We start from the raw sequence: 19,508 nt of genomic DNA, 5'->3' as shown, positions 1-19,508 counted from the left end.
CCCAAAGAGCCAGCCAGCAAGATAGTCGCAACGCCGAGCGTTCTAGACCAGTCGATCGCCTAATTAAGATCAAATGTCTAATCATTGGAAGCTCTGTATGCTTAGAGCTGATCTCTGACCCATCCTACCGATCGATGTAGCTGTCGATCGACCGCTCGGACGACGTACGTACGTCGGCTTGGCGGACAAATTAAACGGATCAGCCTGTCACACTCTCACACCGCAGGCATCATGTACAGTAAGTAATGTGACGGCCTCGATCAACAACAGCATTCCATGATGGAAATAGTACCTGTATAGTATGTAGATGGTTGAATTTGCCAAGACAAGAGGCTAGAAAATTCGCATGAGGTAAGCAAAAGACAGCGACCCTCATCTCATTATCCTCTGCATCTTGTTTTGTTTTTCAGGAAAAGCTTATCCTTTGGCATCAGAGAAGATGGATCGACGCTAATGGGCCAACTAAACGAATTGACCGAATCTCTCGTCCGACCCCGGCACCTGTCTCACTCCGACGATGGTCAGCACGCGTCTTCTTGGCTTGGCTGGCTTCACCCCGACATTTGCATTGCACCAAAAAGGTTTACCTCACCATGACCCGGCGTTGGGCTTGACGAGGGCTAAACTAAATGAAACGTTGGGGGCAGTGGCGTGGCCTCATGTGAAGTCCACCTGGCTCGGCTCAGCTCAGCTCACGCACGTTCGTGTGTGAAAGAGACCTGGGCTGCAGCTGTCGCAGTTCGTAATTTATGTAGTACTCACTCGCAGTCCAACGTTCATGGCACACGTAACAAATTTGCAGGCGAGCTTCGCATGTTTGGGTCTCTTCCAAGTGACGAGGCCCCCACGCGATGGTCGGCAGTAGCGCTCCAGGTGTCCCTGCCTGGCTGCCTGCTCCGGTCGTTCGTGCCCTCTCCAATCTACAGGACCCGGTCAAGAGAGAGCTGTCCAGACGATGAACCAAGTGGAATTTCGATATTTCTTTTCAACTGATCGCATGACATAATAGTTTGTTTGCCATCCCTCAGTTCCCATCGACTTTGTCCAAATACAGCTCGAAATTTGAAATTCAGATTTGGCGGGGCATCATGACAGAGAGGACACCCTTCAGGATTAGGGTATTTTATCCAAACGTACCACATAACAAAGTTTGAATTTCAGGATTGGTGGGGCCTTCTCACAAGGAGAAGACACCCTTCAAAAATTAGGGTATGCTGCTTAGTGTAGCGTGCACACGGTATTCTTTAGTAAAAGGCGAAAGAATAGTTCGCTTTGTGCTCACCACGCAGCTGCGTGCCTTTTACCGCTTGCATCACCCGCTCTTATGTACCCGAGCTTCCTCCCCTCACTCGCTTGGCCAGGCGAGGTGGGACTAAACCAGAACGGCGCTCTGTCTCTTCCACTTGACTTCCGTGGCAGATACTTCACCAGCAAAGCCAACAGAACTACAGAAGGACAATGTGGGCCAACCAGGTGACCAGCCCACTCGAGAGGCAACAATAGTTCAGCCCAAACAGACCCGTCGCGCCCACACAACAGAATTTGATCTGTTTCTCGAAAAAATAACAGAACCTCGCAACACATTCCTTCCTGGTCGTGTGAGCACTATGTAAAATCGTGTGTTCTTTATGCTGCTATAAAAGTTGTGAGCCCAGGAAACAATTTGTATTATTTGGTTGGCAAAGTTGCCGCCACTCGCTAAATGGAACATTACTCATAACAGTACCAAGGATGTGGCTCTACTCAGCTTTAGAAAAACAAAACGATGTCGCTCTATGTAACTTCCTCTGTTCCTAAATATAAGTCTTTTTTGGAATCTCTAAAAAAAACTTATATTTACGAACGGAGGGGGTACATCATATGAAACCATCAACAGAAACATTTCACCTCTGTTCAAGAAAAAAAGAGGAAACATTTTACAACTGTATTTGATTGGACAAAAGCTAGGGCACAGAAAGGCATTTCAAAAGTATGATGACCATGGTTTCTTACTGAAGGTTCGAGTATTCGCTTCGAAACACAGGTTAACAGCTGGCAGAAACAATATACGCTAATTCGCAACGATTTGTTTGTGATCATGGGGAAACTACAGCAGCTTCTTTCTCTCGAAAAAGGTCTTCAGATGCCACTGCTGCAACCCTGCTACGGACAAGCAGATGCAGAGCGAGAGGAAACTCAGCCACCCCATCCTCGAGTTTGTCTGCCTGCTGATGTTCTGCATTTCCTCTTCCCTGCACAAATGACAGATAAAAAAAACTTGGTTTCAGATTCGCGTCTCTGGTTATCATGGAATGAAGTTTGTTCGGTGCCAAAAATGTCGCATATTAACTAATTGGTGTTTACTCGATCTAGATGGCTAGGAAATGAGGGAGGCCGAGGCGACCGGACTCCTCTCGCCGGTGGCGACCGGATCTCTTTCTCCGGAGGTGCGGCACCCGTCAGGTGGCTACGTAGGGGAGATCCGGCCGTGTTCTCTCAGTCCTCTACCGGAGGCGCCGCCGGGAGGACAGGGGGGTTTGCCAGGATCGGGCGGGGATCGCAGCGATTCTACGCAGAAGAAGATCGGGCGGGATGAGCGGAGATGGATCCAATGGCGGGCGATGTTCTCTGCTGGGACGGATCCGGGTATCTGGACCGAGGGTCGTCTTCGTTTTTCTCCGCACTCAACTTGGCTGGCACTTCTCGATCTGGAGAACGACGTTCTTGTCGGCGAACCCTTTCCGAACGGCGGCATGCTCGAGGTAGGTTTTCAATTCAATTTTGATGCGTATGCAGTGGTTGTTGGCGAGCGTGTGCAGATAGATTTACGTCCTAAGGCGCCGGAGGTGGTCGATCTGACGGCACCGACGGATTCTTCACGACCGGGCGGACGTTTTTGGGTATTTTTGGAGAGCGAGGACGAAGAACAGGTGGAGGTTCAGGTTCCCACAAGAACACTTGTGGCCTCGCAGGGTGCGCCTGTGTTGCCGGAGCCTAACGCCACAACAATTCGCCGTCGATCCAAAGTTCACATTTCCAAACCGCCGATGAAACCATGGATCGGACCAATTCCTAAGGTAATCCGCGAACCTGTAACTTTGTCAGATTTTTTGCCGGAAAACTGGACTATGGTCACGAGGAAGAAGAAGAAAGGGAAGATTTTCCGGCCACCGCCGCCGCCAGGATCACCGGTGGCGAAATCGGCGAGCGAGATTCGCGCAGCCAGAAGGGCTCGTTTGAACTCGTTATTGGGCCTTGGGCCTGCGGTGGATGTACTACGGGACACAACGAAGGTCGTGGAGTCTCTCGGTTCGGGCGAGGCCCAGCCAGAGGCCCAAGCCTCTCTGTCTCCAAATCATCCGGACGTGCATGTATCGACACTGCCAGGGATATCGTCGATTGATTCTAGGGTTTTGGCTTCGGGTTTTCCTTCGCTCGGCCCGGGACGGGCGAGGAGGGTCTCTCGCGCATGCGGCATGTCAGGTCGAGGGCCGCCGTCTGCTGCTGGCGCTGCTCCTACGGGAGGTACTGGTCGTGGTGCTCCTCCGGTTCTTGGTGCCGCCGGCGCCGTTCCTACGAGAGGTACTGCTCGTGGTGCTCCTCCGGTTCTTGGAGCCGCCGCTGCGGGCGGTGTTGGGCGTAGCGTTCCGCTGATGGCTGGCGCTGGTGGCGCCGGCCGCGGCGCGTTGCCGGCTGGTGTGAATGGCAATGCCGGGCGCGGCGGACTGCATCTTCAGAGACCGTCGGCTACGGGGACGAAACCCAGAGCCGGAGCTGGCCGGGGTGCTCCGACCGTCCTGCGGCAGGGTGCGGCGACCGATTCTGCCAGGGTTACGGCGACGACGCACGCTGCTCTGTCCACTGTACGTCAGCAGGAGGATCCAACTCAGCCACCGGCAGCCAAGGCTCTGGCCCTCGGACGAGGTCGCGGGGCGAACGGGCGTGGTGGATATACTGGTTACAGTAGAGATGGAAAGAATTTCAACCGATACGGGCAGTGGGGAGATGACGGATACGATGCATATGGTGAGGGAATACACCGTGGATCTTCGTCCGGTGGCGGCCGGGGCTTTACTCGATATTCTGATGAGGACGCGCGACAATTTCAAGGGCCGCCCGGTCATTTCGTTGAAGGTGTCGCCGGACCCAGAGATCGCTTCCGAGGTGGCTATCGCCGCGGTGGGAGAGGGAAACGGCCACCACCGCCACGGCACTACCCACCGCCACCACCGCCAGCTATAGAGGAGGCGTCGGGTGAGGAGATCGAGCACGGGGCAGATACAGTGGGAGATCCATCCACGTTACCCGCAGCGGCAGTTGATGCGGTTAGGGCTTTGGCAGCCGTGCAGGTTCCGGTGACTTCGGGAGGGACCAAACATCGGGAGGGCACGTCTGACAAAGGGTCGGAGAAAGCGGAGGGAGAGAAACTATCTAAGTGGGCGATTAAGAAGAAGAAGTTGCCTTGCTATAGATGTGGTGAGCCGGGTCACTTCGTGGCAGAGTGTACTAATGAGCTTTGCGAGTATTGTCTTCGTTCCCAGCATGTGACTGGGGAATGCCCTCTTCTCTCCGGTCCCAAGCCGGCCATTAACATTTTTGGGGTATGCTGTAAGGAATTGATGTTTTTTGAGACACCGGAGGTCGATCCTCTACCACAGATGGTTGAGAGCTCTTTCCCGGTTGCTATCAGAGTTACTAATGGGCAGTTGTCCGAAGCTCAGATTATCAGACAGTTACGTGAGTTAGTGCCGGGTAATCACCACTGGATTCTGGAGCAGTTAGATGGTCAGTCTTATAAGGTTGATTGTCCCACTAAAGAGGATCAGATGCATTTTCTTAAGTGGGGTTTATGCCGAGTGACGAGTACAAACATTGTTATCGCTTTCGACGAGTGGAAGCAGGAGGAACCTGAAGGTACACCTCTACAGAAGGTATGGGTTCGCTTTTATGGGGTGCCACCTAAATATGTAAAACATTTTCTAATTGCTTGGAGTTTGGGTGGTCTCATTGGTAAGACAGAAAAGGTTGACATGCCTTTCACACGCGCACAAAATGCAGCGAGATTGTTAGTCAGTGTGGTGAGTGTTGAGCATATACCAGATGTGGTCAGCTGAACACATGCTGGAGTCACTTATATCTTAGAGCTCGAGATTGAGGATACTGCAGTCTCGGAGGAGGGAGATGGACCACATGACATGGATACGACTGAGGGTGGTGGTGCGCCCGGGAATGAGGAGAAGGGCGCCGATGATGTACTGCCGGAGTCGGATAAGGGGCCTACGCCAGATAAAGTAGCCAGTTCTACCAAACAGGCGCCCTCGTCCACTACTCCGGTGAACACGCTTCGTTTTGGTTCTTTTGCACCGGGGTCGGCTCCTAGCCGGTTATGGAGCACCAGGGTTGAGGCAGACGACCCGGCCGAGCTTGAGTTACCACCAGTGCCGAATCTAGTCGGCGATGTGACGTTTGCGGAGTCCACACCCGGGGCGCGGGCCGTGTCTGAGAGGGTGGCTGCGGGAGGGGCGCCTAGACAGGAGGTCTGTGGCACTTCCCCCATTTTGACGTCTCTGGCCGATCTGGGGTGAGGTGCGGGAAGGAGTCCCGTGCTATAACCCCTCCACAGGATCATATCCTCCGCAATGGCGCTTCGGGGGTGAGATGCGGGAAGGAGTCCCGTGTCGCAACTCCTCCACCATGTTGCATCGATCAGGGCAGTCGAGGGACGGCGGTGTCCGCGGGTGCCAAGGGGGGCGGGATCTGTGAGCAGGCGTCTCCATGGTCCTTTTCCCCTGTGGCACAGGCGGCGGATGTCCACTACACAGCGCCCTCCCCTCCTTCACCGACGATAAGGGAGGGGCGTGGGAGTCCTGACCGCACCCTTGGCGGGAAGACCACAGAGGAGCTCATCGCCTTTGGCGGGATTGCGGATCCGGTGTCGGCTGGCAGGCGTGTCAGTAACCGGATCCAGGGACAGCCGGACGCGGACGACTTGCAGTTAGCGCGTGCCAAGAGGACCGCCATGCTGCGTCATGCTGAGATCACAGCAGGTACGTCCTTTGATACAAGTTGTTCCATTTTATACTTCTCTGAGAATGAAATTGTTGATAAGGCAAATGACTTAGGCATTTCTTTGGGGTCAAATGAAACCGAGGTCGTCAAATCAGTTAACGATCTTTTAGACTTGGAAGCGGAGAGGGCTTCAGAGATCATTCATAATCTTGCCTCTGTCCAACCTTTAAATGATAATGACATGAACAATTTAGGCATTAATGATCTAACAAATATTTGTCATAATCTCTTACCGAGTGACGAGGCTGAAGAGGAAGAGGATGTAGAGAACACAGATACGGTCGAAACTCTCTTGAGAGAGGACGGACTATCTGTTATAGATGATTCTTCCGTACCGCAGGGTGTTGAGGAGAAGCCCAAACGACCCTGGAAGCGGAAAATTTATCCTACTTCGGCAGTACGTAGAAGCGCTAGAGTAAAACTTAAGAAAAAATTCTATGATGATCTATGAAAGGACTCTTTTGGAATAGCAGAGGTCTAGCAGACTTGGCTAAACAAAGATTCTTAGCAGAGACAACTTTAGAGCATCACTTAGATTTCATTGCACTTTTAGAAACTGGACGAGATAATTTCACATCCCAATTTCTTCAAACATTGTCCAGTGGTATCGACTTTGATTGGCACATTCTACCCCCTAGAGGAAGATCCGGTGGGATTTTACTAGGTGTACCGTGTGAGTCGTTAGAGGTGCTTAATGTAGTGCAGGGAGACTTTTAGGTTAAATTTAGGGTGCGATCAAAATTGGATGGATTCCGATGGTCGCTAGTTGCAGTGTATGGGGCTGCGCAACCTGAATTTAAACCTGACTTTCTTGCCGACTTAGTGAGGATTTGTGGAGATGAAACTCTGCCATTACTAGTCGGGGGAGATTTTAATATCATTCGGAGAAGAGAAGAAAAGAATAATGACAATTTCGATGGCCGGTGGTCAATGATGTTTAACATGATTATCGAGAGTCTCAATTTGAGAGAAATTGAGCTCACCGGTAGACAGTTTACATGGGCTAATTCGTTACCCACTCCGACATATGAGAAGTTGGATAGGGTACTTTCTAGTGTGGAGTGGGAACAAAAATATCCCATGGTGTCGGTTCATACGATGCAAAGAGCGATCTCGGACCATACACCACTCCTTTTAGATTCGGGAGAGGCTACCCATGTTGCAAACAAGAATACCTTTTCCTTCGAGCAAAGTTGGTTTGAGCGAGAAGGATTTATGGAGATGATTGCACGCGAATGGGTTTTACCAGTTATGGGTACGACACATGTCGAGAGATGGCAGAATAAGATTAGACATCTCCGACAATTTCTGAGAGGTTGGGCCAGGAACGAGAGTGGGGTTTACAAGAAGAAAAAAGAAAGTCTAACTCAACTCATTGAGGCACTAGATGTAAAAGCTGAAACAACTCTTCTATCTGTGATTGAGCATCGCACCAAGTCAGAGGCTGAGCAAGGCCTACGTGCTCTCTTGAGAGAGGAGGAACTCAAGTGGGTACTGCGTGCGAAATCGCTTAAAGTTGTACAAGGGGACAACAATACACAGTTCTTCCATATGATTGCAAATGGTAAACATAGGAAGAAGAAGATTATACAGCTTGAACAAGACGAAGGAACAATTGTGGGGCATGAAAATCTGAAATCATATATTTCCAATTATTATAAAAACCTTTTTGGGCCCCCGATTACTTCCACGGTGTCTCTTGATGAGTCGGTGATTGATGATATACCTCAATTACAGGCAGCGGAGAATGATATTCTCTCGGCTCCGTTTACTGAAAAAGAAGTTCATCTGGCCATAACTCAAATGAAGCCGAATAAGGCACCGGGACCAGATGGGTTCCCAGCTGAATTTTATCAAAAATGTTGGCATATCATTAAAGATGATCTTATGCCTATGTTTCATGATTTTTTTGATGGCCATTTGGAGTTGTTTCACCTCAACTTTGGTACTATAACATTATTACCAAAGAGGAATGAGGCGGTCAGAATAGAACAATTCCGACCCATTTGCCTGCTGAATGTGAGTTTTAAATTTTTTACAAAGGTAGGAACCAATAGATTGACGCAAGTTGCTCACTCAGTGGTTCAACCTAGTCAGACAGCTTTCATGTCTGGACGACATATACTCGAAGGAGTGGTTGTCTTACATGAAACACTCCATGAAATTCATTCAAAGAAACTAGACGGGGTTATCTTAAAAGTGGATTTCGAGAAGGCTTATGATAAAGTAAAATGGCCTTTTCTTCAGCAGGCAATGCGTATGAAGGGTTTTAGTGAAAGATGGAGACACCAGGTGAATACTCAAGTCCAGAAAGGTAGTGTCGGAATTAAGGTGAACGATGATATCGGTCACTACTTCCAGACGCATAAGGGGTTGAGACAAGGGGATTCCATGTCACCTCTTCTGTTCAATATTGTGGCAGATATGCTGGCCGTCATTATTGGCAGGGCCAAGCAACATGGCCATGTAGAAGGTCTTGTTCCTCATCTGATTGATGGAGGAGTGTCCATTCTACAATATGCTGATGACACTATCCTTTTCATGGAACATGACATGGCTAAGGCACGTAATATGAAACTTATATTGTTTATTCGAACAATTGTCTGGATTAAAAATTAATTTTCATAAGAGTGAGGTGTTCTGCTTTGGGAAGGCTAAAGAAGAGGAACATACTTACAGACAATTGTTTGGATGCGAAGTCGGTGCTTTACCATTTAGTTACTTGGGTATTCCGATTCACCACCGTAAGCTCTCCAATAAGGAATGGAAATGTATTGAAGAACGAATTGAAAAAAAACTCACCTGTTGGAAGGGTAAGCTGATGTCATATGGAGGTCGACTAGTTTTGATTAACTCCGTATTGACTAGCATGCCAATGTTTTTACTTTCGTTCTTCGAAATTCCGAAAGGGGTCCGCAAGCGGCTTGATTTCTTTCGATCTCGTTTCTTTTGGCAATCTGAGGAGTCCAAGAGGAAGTACCGTCTCGCACGATGGGATATCCTTTGTCGACCTAAAGACCAAGGGGGGCTCGGTATTGAGAACTTGGAAGTTAAGAATAAATGCCTTATGAGCAAATGGTTGTATAGGTTAGAGACAGAGCCGGAGGGCATGTGGTCTCAAATCCTACGCAATAAATACTTGCACTCGAAAACTCTAGCTCAGGTTACTATCAGACCGAATGATTCACCGTTCTGGAAGGGACTTATGAGAACGAAAGATTTGTTCTTCCGTAGGATCAAATTCGTGATTGGCAACGGGATGTCAACAAGATTTTGGGAGGACACGTGGCTAGGAGAGACACCTCTGGCCTTACAATATCCTACCCTTTATAATATTGTGCAACGTAAGGAAGATTACGTAGGTAATGTTTTTCAAAATATTCCCTTGAACATCCAGTTCCGCCGTACGTTAGTGGGGGAGAGATGGACAGCCTGGATGCACCTGGTTCGGAGGTTGATCGAAGTTCGACTCTCCAACATGCCAGATTCCATGCACTGGATGTTAACTAAGAATGGGATATTTACGGTGAAATCATTTTATACGGATTTGATTAATTCTGGTCCCCTCTCAAGATCACTTCATATTTGGAAGATTAAGGTTCCTTTGCGGATTAAAATTTTCATGTGGTTCGTTCACAAGCAAGTAATACTCACAAAGGATAACCTAATTAAGAGGCGATGGGTAGGAAACGCGCGGTGTTGGTTCTGTGCTCAAGACGAGACAATACAACATTTATTTATTGAATGCCCACTTGCCAAGTTACTTTGGAGAACGATTCATATAGCTTTTAATATCAACCCCCCTATAGATATTGCGTCTTTGTTTGGGACGTGGTTAGCTGGGGTTGAAAAGTTCATGGCAGCTCGTATTCGGATTGGAATATGTGCATTATTATGGGCTATATGGAATTGCAGAAATGATATGATATTCACCAGACAACACAACTTAACTTTTTTGCAGGTTATCTCAGAGCTACAGCTTGGATCCGTACGTGGTCCTTACTCACTCCTATGGACTCCAGGGAGCCTTTGGTTACTGGGTGCAACCAATGGGAGATGGTGGCTCGGGCTATATTCAACCGGTTCGGATGGCGGTCGCATAACAGAATAGGAATCTAGAGAGATTGTCCTCATCATTACCATACCGGTTGTCTTTGTCCGCTTGTACTTTTCAGTTTTTATGCCTTGTGCTTCGCTCCGTTTGCGAGCTGTAAGACCTTTGGGTTGTTACTTTCGGGATTTTTAATAAAAGGGCTGCATGCATCATCATGATGCAAAGGCCGGGGGTATACCTCCATTTCCAAAAAAAAAACTATACTAGGCGGACGAATGTCAGGTCAAAAACTTAATCTGAGAGTTAGCTTCTTTAAGTATCATCAAGTGAAATTTAACCAGTGCTATAAATAATAGGCAGTATTGTACCTTTCACGAAGATAAAACATTTTTTCATGGATAGATTTGATGGTATCATCTAGCTTCTTCAGCTCTAGTTCCATCATCTGCAACACGTAAAAATACAAATGCATGAATAGCTGATCCTACGATGAAATGATATAGGATAGTACTACTGCAGCCATGCTGCAGTAATATCACTGTATAGTGCAGCCAAATACTAATTTAAATGATTTTTAACATTGTTGTGGAAGATCTATGTATTTTAATATTATTGGTGATGTACCACATGTTCTCTCCAGAGGTATAGGCATGACAAACAAAATGGTGACTTAGCAATGTTAATTACTTTTGTTCATAGCAAGACTGCACTCACAGAACCAGGTCATATTTTTGGGGCTTATTTGATGACTTTATGGGCGGTGTTCAAAAGACACCAAGAACCCCTACTGCCTACCGTTTGAGAACCAACACAAGCCGACATAGTGATACACGTTACCAGCAATGATATGTCGATGCGCAATTATTAGATGGACAATGTTGCAGATAAGCTATCAAACGCCCGGTTTCAGAGAGATAAAAAGAATCAGCAGGCATTGTGTCTCCTTTCTGCATTCCTTTTCCTTTTTTTGGTGGAAAATATGTGCTTATGATGAAGTAACGGAAAATGACTGCATGTCAAAATTAAAGAATGTTCAAACTGATCACATTTCAAATTCATATATTGCTCTACAACAAAAGCTTGTTTGACATATAAAACTGTTGTTCAGTGAGAATCTGACTCTAAATCACACCTTGCATTGTGTGCAAGTGATATTCACAATTCAAATACAATAACATACGGAACCAAGTAAAGAGAATGCATAATAGAACATGCAGAAGTCAATGTCGTAACCTAATTCGTATACATGCTCTTGTACAAGTAACAAAGTGAACAAAGTACTCCCTAGAAAGGGAGTAGAACATATTTACCACTGGACTAAGAGTTAGCTTAAGTAACCACTGCACTACTCAGCATCTTCTCCAAACACACTAATCTGCAAGAAACAATTGACTTGCAAGAACTGTCTCATATTCTTAAACTCCTTGAATCAAAATTTAAAACAACCAGATGCATACTACAGCCAACTCAGGCCTAGAAGGGACTAATCTAGCACCTCACAGGCAGACCCCTCGACATAAAGTAGAAAAGCCAGAAGGGAACTGATTCAGGTGCGCTCAGAATGACCATAGTGTCTAGACATACTACAGAAAAACCGCATGCCAACCCAATTGAACAAGCAAACTAAGGAACTCAACTTAAGTATATATATAAGTGACTAAATTTACAAGAGATCACGATTTCCACACGAGATATTAACAGACGCTGCAAGCCTACCCAGTTCTCTTAAAATTTCAGCATATCCTAGAACTGAATAACTCAAATCAAATCTACAAAATCTACCAGTCCTAGAGCCCTACACACTGAAATTGCTCCCGAAGAGACGAACTTGCAAACGACTCAATGTGGACAAGTACAGAGATCGATACAAATTCTTTCATTTTTTGGGTCTTTTATTCCCCTTATGAATTGGAGTTTTAAGCCAATCTCGTCAGAAGGAACGGAACTTCAGAATGCCAAGGTTTCATCTCGAATAGAAGCCCGGCAGAAAACTGTTGAATATGGTTATATGCTGCTAATTCATCAAAATTTTGAATTTTAGAATTGGTGGGGCCTTCTCACAGGGAGAAGACACCCTTCAAAAATTAGGGTATGCTGCTTAGTGTGGCGTGCACACGGTATTCTTTAGTAAAAGGCGAAAGAATAGTTCGCTTTGTGCTCACCACGCAGCTGCGTACCTTTCATCGCAGAACCACCCGCTCTTATGTAGCCCAGCTCCCCGCCCTCTCTCCCTTGGCCAGGCGAGGTGGGACTAAACGAACGGGCACCTACGTCCCATCCTTCGTTCCGCTGCAGCCGTCGCACGCTTCACCGGAAAGGCCACAAAAGTAGGCTGTGTTGGGTTTGGGCCTTGTATGCAGGAGGTCGGCCCATGGAGTTACGTCCCGTTCGCCGATTCGCCGCGGCGTCTACTTTGTTCAGCCTGCCTTAAGAAAAAGTCTACTATTTTTTTGAGGGACTTCTTCTTCAATCAGCGAGTTGTTGCGGCTGCCCACGCAGATGGCGTTATCTGAGCCACGGGACTCCACCATCGATGTTTGCATCGGATCATAGGCCGTAATTTTCCTTTTTGTCTTCAAAATCTCCCTCCATGTTGCAGGTCAAACAACACTAAAAGATGCAAGGCAAAGTTTTTTTCCCCACTAAAACGATGAGCAGCAGCCGCTTGGTTCTAACACCGGAATCATGTGAGTTTTTGTTTTTGTTTTTTGAGGGGCGCAATCATGCGAGTTAGAAACAGCACCGCTGTCAGGCACAAGCTTCGGCCAAACAGTCCCAGGATGAGAAATATAGGATAGCATACTGAGGTTAGTCGAGGAGCGACGACAGACGGTCACAGCATCATCTGCTCAATTTTACGATTGCATGACTAGATATTGTGATTTACAACATGAATTAGCTACTAGTACAAAATTTCGCATCGATTAGACGATGTCAGTGTGTAGGAGGGAACTGACCGCCCGGTGTATGAGAGGGGGCACAGTCCGTCCACAACGCAAGCCGTAAAGCGTGAGCCATCTCTATGGCGAGGTTCACTTCACTCGTCGTGTTTGCGCTTTCTTGCCTGGTCTCTCTTCTTCTGGTCTTTCCTGTCTTGAACCTTGTCTTCGTGGCCCTCGTCCGCCATCCTCATGTTTGCGAGACGCCTCGCTTTGAATACCTTCAATGTTCAGACAGTATATATAAACTTAGTTGTCAGAAGAAATGTCTTTGTCATAAGCTAGGGTACTAGAACAGGTTCAGCAGCGAACTGTCCAGACGCAAGACTAAATGACAAGATATTGCAGTCAGGCGATATGCACAAAACATGAATCCAGTTAGCACACCTTTGTAATATCTTTGGTGACTTCTTTGTCGTCGCACTCATATGCACTGAATCGATTCCCCACGTCATCTTCTATCTCATGTAGGAGACATATATCCCTCTGCAGAGACATCCCAATCAGCATGCAGGTTTAGTAAGAAGTACACAGTTTTCAGCAGGAATTGATAAGTGAAGATAACGCATGTAAACAAGAGCACAGTCTCATAAGAAAATTTGGTGCGCTCCTACTGTGTACATTTCTGATTTGATCACTTGTAACATACAACCTCCATCCGGAATTAACTGTCGCTGAAATGAGTGTATCTAGACACGTTTCAGTGTGTAGATTCACTCATTTCAGCGACAGTTAATTCCGGACAGCGGGGGTACACGTTTCCATATAAAAGAGCCAACTGGTAGGTAAAATTCCTACTTTGCATAAGAGTTCTGTGAGGTGAAATTCATAACTTGCAAAGAGCGGTTTCTGATAAACGTGCATGCTTGAAGGTTAGTTGCTTCTGCCATTGAAGTATTTCAAGTTACTTAGAAGTAGTTTCAAGTTTTCATAGTTTGTATGGAAAGCTCCTCCGTATTTTTTTCATCGGTACATGTAGAATTGCAATCGGCTGGATCCGTTACCAATCTAAGTTGACATGAGGAGAAGACTCGTGAAGGTCGGATTTTCTTTCAAATACAAGAGGGCAAATGATAATTGGGCCATGGAAAACATCATCTAAACTCAGGCATTCAGCAAACCTGGGTCACAAAGCATATTGAGAGCCCTCCCCTGGTAGCTCTTGCAGTTCGCCCAACCCTATGGATATAATCACGTGGAAACCTAAAAGAAGTAACCACAAGCATCAGTCGGGTATTCACATTCATCAAAATGTTTTAGCAACGAATACTAAGTTACTATGAATATAAAGCTAGTACAAGATACCTTGGGATGTCATAGTTGATAACAAGATCAACAGTTTGGATATCCAGCCCACGACTGGCCACATCGGTAGCGATCAACACAGGGACCTGACCAGACTTAAAACGATGCAACGCTGAAAGCCTTTGTGACTGAGCCTTGTGAGAGTGCAAAGAAACAGCAGGTCGACCAAGCTCTTGCAACACAAAGTCCAAATATTGGCATGTCCTATATGATAATATAAATGACTTCAGCAACTTCTCAAGAGAGCATTGAACTTTAAACAGATTACAAATTAAACGTAAAGAGTAACACGCAGCATTCCATCAGACTTCTGAATACAGGGATTGACAATTGCAGGAGTGGGTAAACTGAAATAGGCATATCTTGGTAAGATACGTGCATAATAAACATTTTTTCCCCAAATTTTGCACTCGAAACAAAATCAACAGCATAGTTCTGGTTCACGTAAATAAAATGTTCATGAGAGGATCTATAACTCTATGCAACCTATTACACGGAACAATGAATAGTTAATGGTGTAGGGGAGCATACCTGCAAGTTGAAACAAATACAATGGCTGAACGTATATTATCTTCCTTCATTTTTGACAGAAGATACAGAAGATGGAGCTCTTTTCCATCCGGAGGTATATGGATATACTGCTGCTTTAAGTTCTCAACAGTCTTGAACCCTTCGTATGCCTCAAAAAAGTACGACTTGCTTCCCGAAAGCTCTAGCAAAGATCGCAGATTATCCGACATCGTTGCAGAAAATAGAAATGTTTGCCGCTTCTTTGGCAAACAATCAAATATCACCTTGAGGTCCTCCTCGAAATTGGCATCTACAACTCTATCTGCCTCATCCAACACAAGAAACTGCAATAGAAAAGACAGCATACCTTAGAAACCTAAAACTAGCGGAAGAGAAAATACGAAAAATTCTAGGATGCATGTATACGGCCAAAATATGGCATATCGGAGGTTAGATACGTCTAGATACGGGGATGCCTCCAGATGCCCCCAAGATATGTATCTGGCGATTTTCTGTTTTCCAAAAAGTAAAAAAAAGGATAATGGTGAGATACACCCCTATACTGGCGGGGTACGAGAAAACCCTAATCCATCTATCCATACCCACGGCATGCCCCTCCTCCTTTCTTGCCTTGTCCTCACACATCCGTGCCTCCATCCCAACCTGAGTGTCACGATGCCACCACGCGGGCGAGGAAGGGTGGCCTTCTCTATCTCCTCCCCTGGTCTGAGCGCCGCCGCACCGGAGAAGGAGAGCTCCAGGCAGGGCCGCATCAACAAGGAATAAGAGGGCCAGCCTTCGGTGCTCCCTGTCCGCATCTGTGCACCGCCACTGGTGCTCCCTCCAGTGCTTCCTCTCCTCCATCTGGCTCCGCACTTGAGAGGAAAGGACTAGCAACTGCTCCACTAACAGATCTGAGTGTCGCCTCCATCTCTTTCAGTTCCTCCCAGGTTCCGAAGCAAGAGGCAATATTTTCTTGGCTATGGTGAGTTGAGAGTTCACCCTTTCTAACCTAGTTTGTCTTCTAATTGTCTAATGTTGTATGTGCTTCACACTACTTTAGGATTTGCCAGCAAATGATCTAGGTAACAAGCCATTGTGGATATCTTAGGAGGTGGAGGAAATGTGTGATTCAGATACAAGTATTGTACTCAGGAATATAAAGGTAGCTACAGAAGAATTAAAGCACATTTGCTTAAAATGTCCAATAAGGGGATCGGATCATGCCCAAATGTGACGTGCCCTACTCTTCATCAGCTTCTAGTTGAAGTTTCAGTGGCTGAAGAAACCTAGAATAATGTTTACAGTGCATTTTCCTTGGTAGTAAACTGTCCTGTTTTCATATATAATTATTGTCATTATATTTTAAAATATTTATTTCACATATACAAATGTATCACGGTATCTGCACCATTCAGAAAAAAAAATGCCGTATCACAGTATCGGTATCCGGGCAACCTAGGTACAATTCTAGATGCTTGAGATGCAGTTAATTGCTTACTGCAAGTACAAAGATCGCTCAAATAGGCATGGCGGTGATCACACAGACCAAATCATGAACCACTTAAGGAGCATCCTGATATTACGCAAGGAGCACAAATAGAATTCACATAACACTTATGCCCCCCCCCCCTTTATCCACCAACCAACACACCCATAAGGAGCATACATCAGACATAAGCAGTTAAGCACAAGAAATCTGCTATACCTCAGTGGAATCACGTATTTCTAGCACAAAGGTGTGCTACCGATAGTTTCTTTGCATCATGATATTAACAGAACACCTCAATTCATCACAAAAAAGCAGCACATCATGTCTAATTTCTCATGAAGGTCAAATAGCATAACATCACTACCACTATTTACAAGATAACACACCATTAAAATTCTCTACACAAATCTCTACTATATACAGGTCGTGTGACTACATGGGCATAATGTGCTTTGCTATTAAACCACATGCATTTTGAGTCAAGATGAGAATCTCAATGTATGGTTGTACATGACAGCAGGCCATAGCACAATTAAGCAAGCAAGTAGTTGCTATATCTTCGCGTATGACTGCTAAAAGAGTAACCGAATGCCAAACCTTGGTGCGGGCAAAGACTTTGGCGAGGTCAGGGTCGTTCTTGATGAGCGTGGCGATGCGGCCGGGGGTGGCCACAACGACGTGGGGGCGGCGCGCGAGGCCCTTGGCCTGCGCGAGCGAGTCGAACCCTCCAATCGCCGCGAGGCACCTGAGCCCCAGCGGCGAGCCGAGAGCGCGGAACTGCTCGGCGAGCTGCGCCGCGAGCTCCCGCGTGGGCGCGAGCGCGAGCGCGGCGACGCCGAAGGGGTCCTCGCCGAGGCGGTGCAGGATGGGGAGCGCGAACGCGGCCGTCTTGCCGCTGCCGGTCTCGGCGATGCCGAGCACGTTCTCGCCGGCGAGCGCGCGCGGGATGCACCGCCGCTGCACGGCCGTGGGGCGCCGCATGCCCAGGGAGGTGCACACGTCGACCAGCCACTCCGACAGGCCGAGGTCCGCGAAGGAGGCGAGCGCGTCGGCGGCGGCGCCGTCCGCGCTGCAGGTGTCGCCGTGGTCGATCACGACGGTGGGCGCCGGGTCGGAGTCAGAATCGGAGCCGGAGTCGTCGGAGTCGCCAGAGTCGGCGTGGTCGGTCTGGACGGCGGGAGAAAGGTCGGGTTTTGGGGGTTTCGGCTGTGACTGGACTTGGGGCTGAGGCTCGGTCCGGCGATTGGACTTGGGCTTGGAGAAGAGGAGGAACGGGCGGGCCTCGCCGTCGACCTCCATCGCCCCCGTGGTTCGTGGCGGCGCCGGCGGCGGCAGAGGGGTCGAGCAGGGGGGTGGGGGTAGGCGCGGGGGAGGGGCGGCGGAGGAAGTGGGAAGTTTAGGGTTGGGACGCACAAACTCGAAGCACAAGTAAAAAAAATATCAGAAAAGAAAATAGAAAGTCTAACCAGCGTCCGTCTGAGTTCCATTTTGATATCAGTCAGATTATATAAATGCAGGCCTAAACGGAGGGCTGCAAGAATAGCTCGAGGCTTTGTGAGCCATTTGAGATCCACTCGTATTTTGGCTTGATTTGAGATTCACTCAAAAAGAAATGAGCTGAGTTTGAACATTTTATGTAGCTCGATCGAGAAATGAGTTGATCTTGAGCCAACACCAGCTCGCACGATTTTAGCTTGATAGCCCGAGATCATTTAATTATATTACATAATTTTGATATATGGTAAAGATAAATAGGTGTGATGCCCCCGATTTGACCGTACACTAATCATGCACGCAAATGTGTACGATCAAGATCAGGGACTCACGGGAAGATATCACAACACAACTCTAAAACATAAATAAGTCATACAAGCATCATAATACAAGCCAGGGGCCTCGAGGGCTCGAATACAAGTGCTCGATCATAGACGAGTCAGCGGAAGCAATAATATCTGAGTACAGACATAAGTTAAACAAGTTTGCCTTAAGAAGGCTAGCACAAAAGTAGCAACGATCGAAAAGGCAAGGCCTCCTGCCCGGGACCTCCTAACTACTCCTCGAAGCCGAACTCCATGTAGAATCACCCTCGGGATCTCTAGCTCCTGGACTCCAGCATCTGGTTGCGACAATCCGGTATAGAAAAAGGGGAAAGAGGGAGAAAAGCAACCGTGAGTACTCATCCAAAGTACTCGCAAGCAAGGAGCTATACTACATATGCATGGGTATATGTGTAAAGGGCCATATCAGTGGATTGAACTGCAGAATGCCAGAATAAGAGGGGGATAGCTAGTCCTGTCGATGACTACGCTTCTGGCCACCTCCATCTTGCAGCATGTAGAAGAGAGTAGATTGAAGTCCTCCAAGTAGCATCGCATAGCATAATCCTACCCGGCGATCCCCTCCTCGTCGCCCTGTTAGAGAGCGATCACCGGGTTGTATCTGGCACTTGGAAGGGTGTATTTTATTCAGTATCCAGTTCTAGTTGTCATAAGGTCAAGGTACAACTCCGGGTCGTCCTTTTACCGAGGGACACGGCTATTCGAATAGATAAACTTCCCTGCAGGGGTGCACCACATAACCCAACACGCTCGATCCCATTTGGCCGGACACACTTTTCTGGGTCATGCCCGGCCTCGTAAGATCAACACGTCGCAGCCCCACCTAGGCTCAACAGAGAGGTCAGCACGCCGGTCTAACCCTATGCGCGCAGGGGTCTGGGCCCATCGCCCTATGCACACCTGCATGTTGCGTACGCGGCCGGAAGCAGACCTAGCCCCCTTAATACAAGCGCGAGCTTACGGTCCAATGCGGCGCGCGCCACTCAGTTGCTGACGTCAAAAGAGCTTCGGCTGATACCACGACGTCGGGATACCCATAACTACTCCCACGTAGATGGTTAGTGCGTATAGACCAAATGGCCAGACTCAGATCAAATACCAAGATCTCGTTAAGCGTGTTAAGTATCCGCGAACGCCGACCAGGGCCAGGCCCACCTCTCTGCTGGGTGGTCTCAACCTGCCCTGTCGCTCCGCCACAAAGTAACAGTCGGGGGCCGTCAGGAACCCAGGCCCACCTCTACCGGGATGGAGCCACCTGTCCTTTCAGCCCCCTCATCAGAATCACTTGCGGGTACTCCTACGAGCCGACCCGACCTTAGTCA

General features: G+C 47.7%; 1 protein-coding gene, 1 non-coding gene and 1 pseudogene across 2 annotated transcripts; all 3 read right to left on the bottom strand.

Annotated features, from left to right (window-relative positions):
* Nucleotides 1-1,171: 1,171 nt before the first annotated feature.
* On the bottom strand, nucleotides 1,172-1,291 carry LOC120975036 (U5 spliceosomal RNA). Its single transcript, XR_005770882.1, has one exon. It is a non-coding gene; the product is annotated as a U5 spliceosomal RNA (small nuclear RNA).
* Nucleotides 1,292-12,162: 10,871 nt separating this feature from the next.
* On the bottom strand, nucleotides 12,163-12,273 carry LOC120975034 (U5 spliceosomal RNA; annotated as a pseudogene).
* Nucleotides 12,274-12,930: 657 nt separating this feature from the next.
* LOC109737160 (DEAD-box ATP-dependent RNA helicase 36) lies at nucleotides 12,931-17,826 on the bottom strand. Its single transcript, XM_020296369.4, has 6 exons — nucleotides 16,946-17,826; nucleotides 14,878-15,200; nucleotides 14,347-14,550; nucleotides 14,163-14,244; nucleotides 13,429-13,527; nucleotides 12,931-13,262 (listed from the first exon to the last, which is right to left on the bottom strand). The coding sequence occupies exons 1-6, from the start codon at nucleotides 17,645-17,647 to the stop codon at nucleotides 13,140-13,142; spliced, it is 1,533 nt and encodes a 510-aa protein (XP_020151958.1). The 5' UTR covers nucleotides 17,648-17,826; the 3' UTR covers nucleotides 12,931-13,139.
* Between the last annotated feature and the right edge of the window lie 1,682 nt (nucleotides 17,827-19,508).

This window comes from Aegilops tauschii, chromosome 2, assembly GCF_002575655.3.
Source record: "Aegilops tauschii subsp. strangulata cultivar AL8/78 chromosome 2, Aet v6.0, whole genome shotgun sequence".
NCBI classification, from domain to species: Eukaryota; Viridiplantae; Streptophyta; class Magnoliopsida; order Poales; family Poaceae; genus Aegilops; species Aegilops tauschii.
This window is presented reverse-complemented; position numbering and strand designations above follow the sequence as displayed.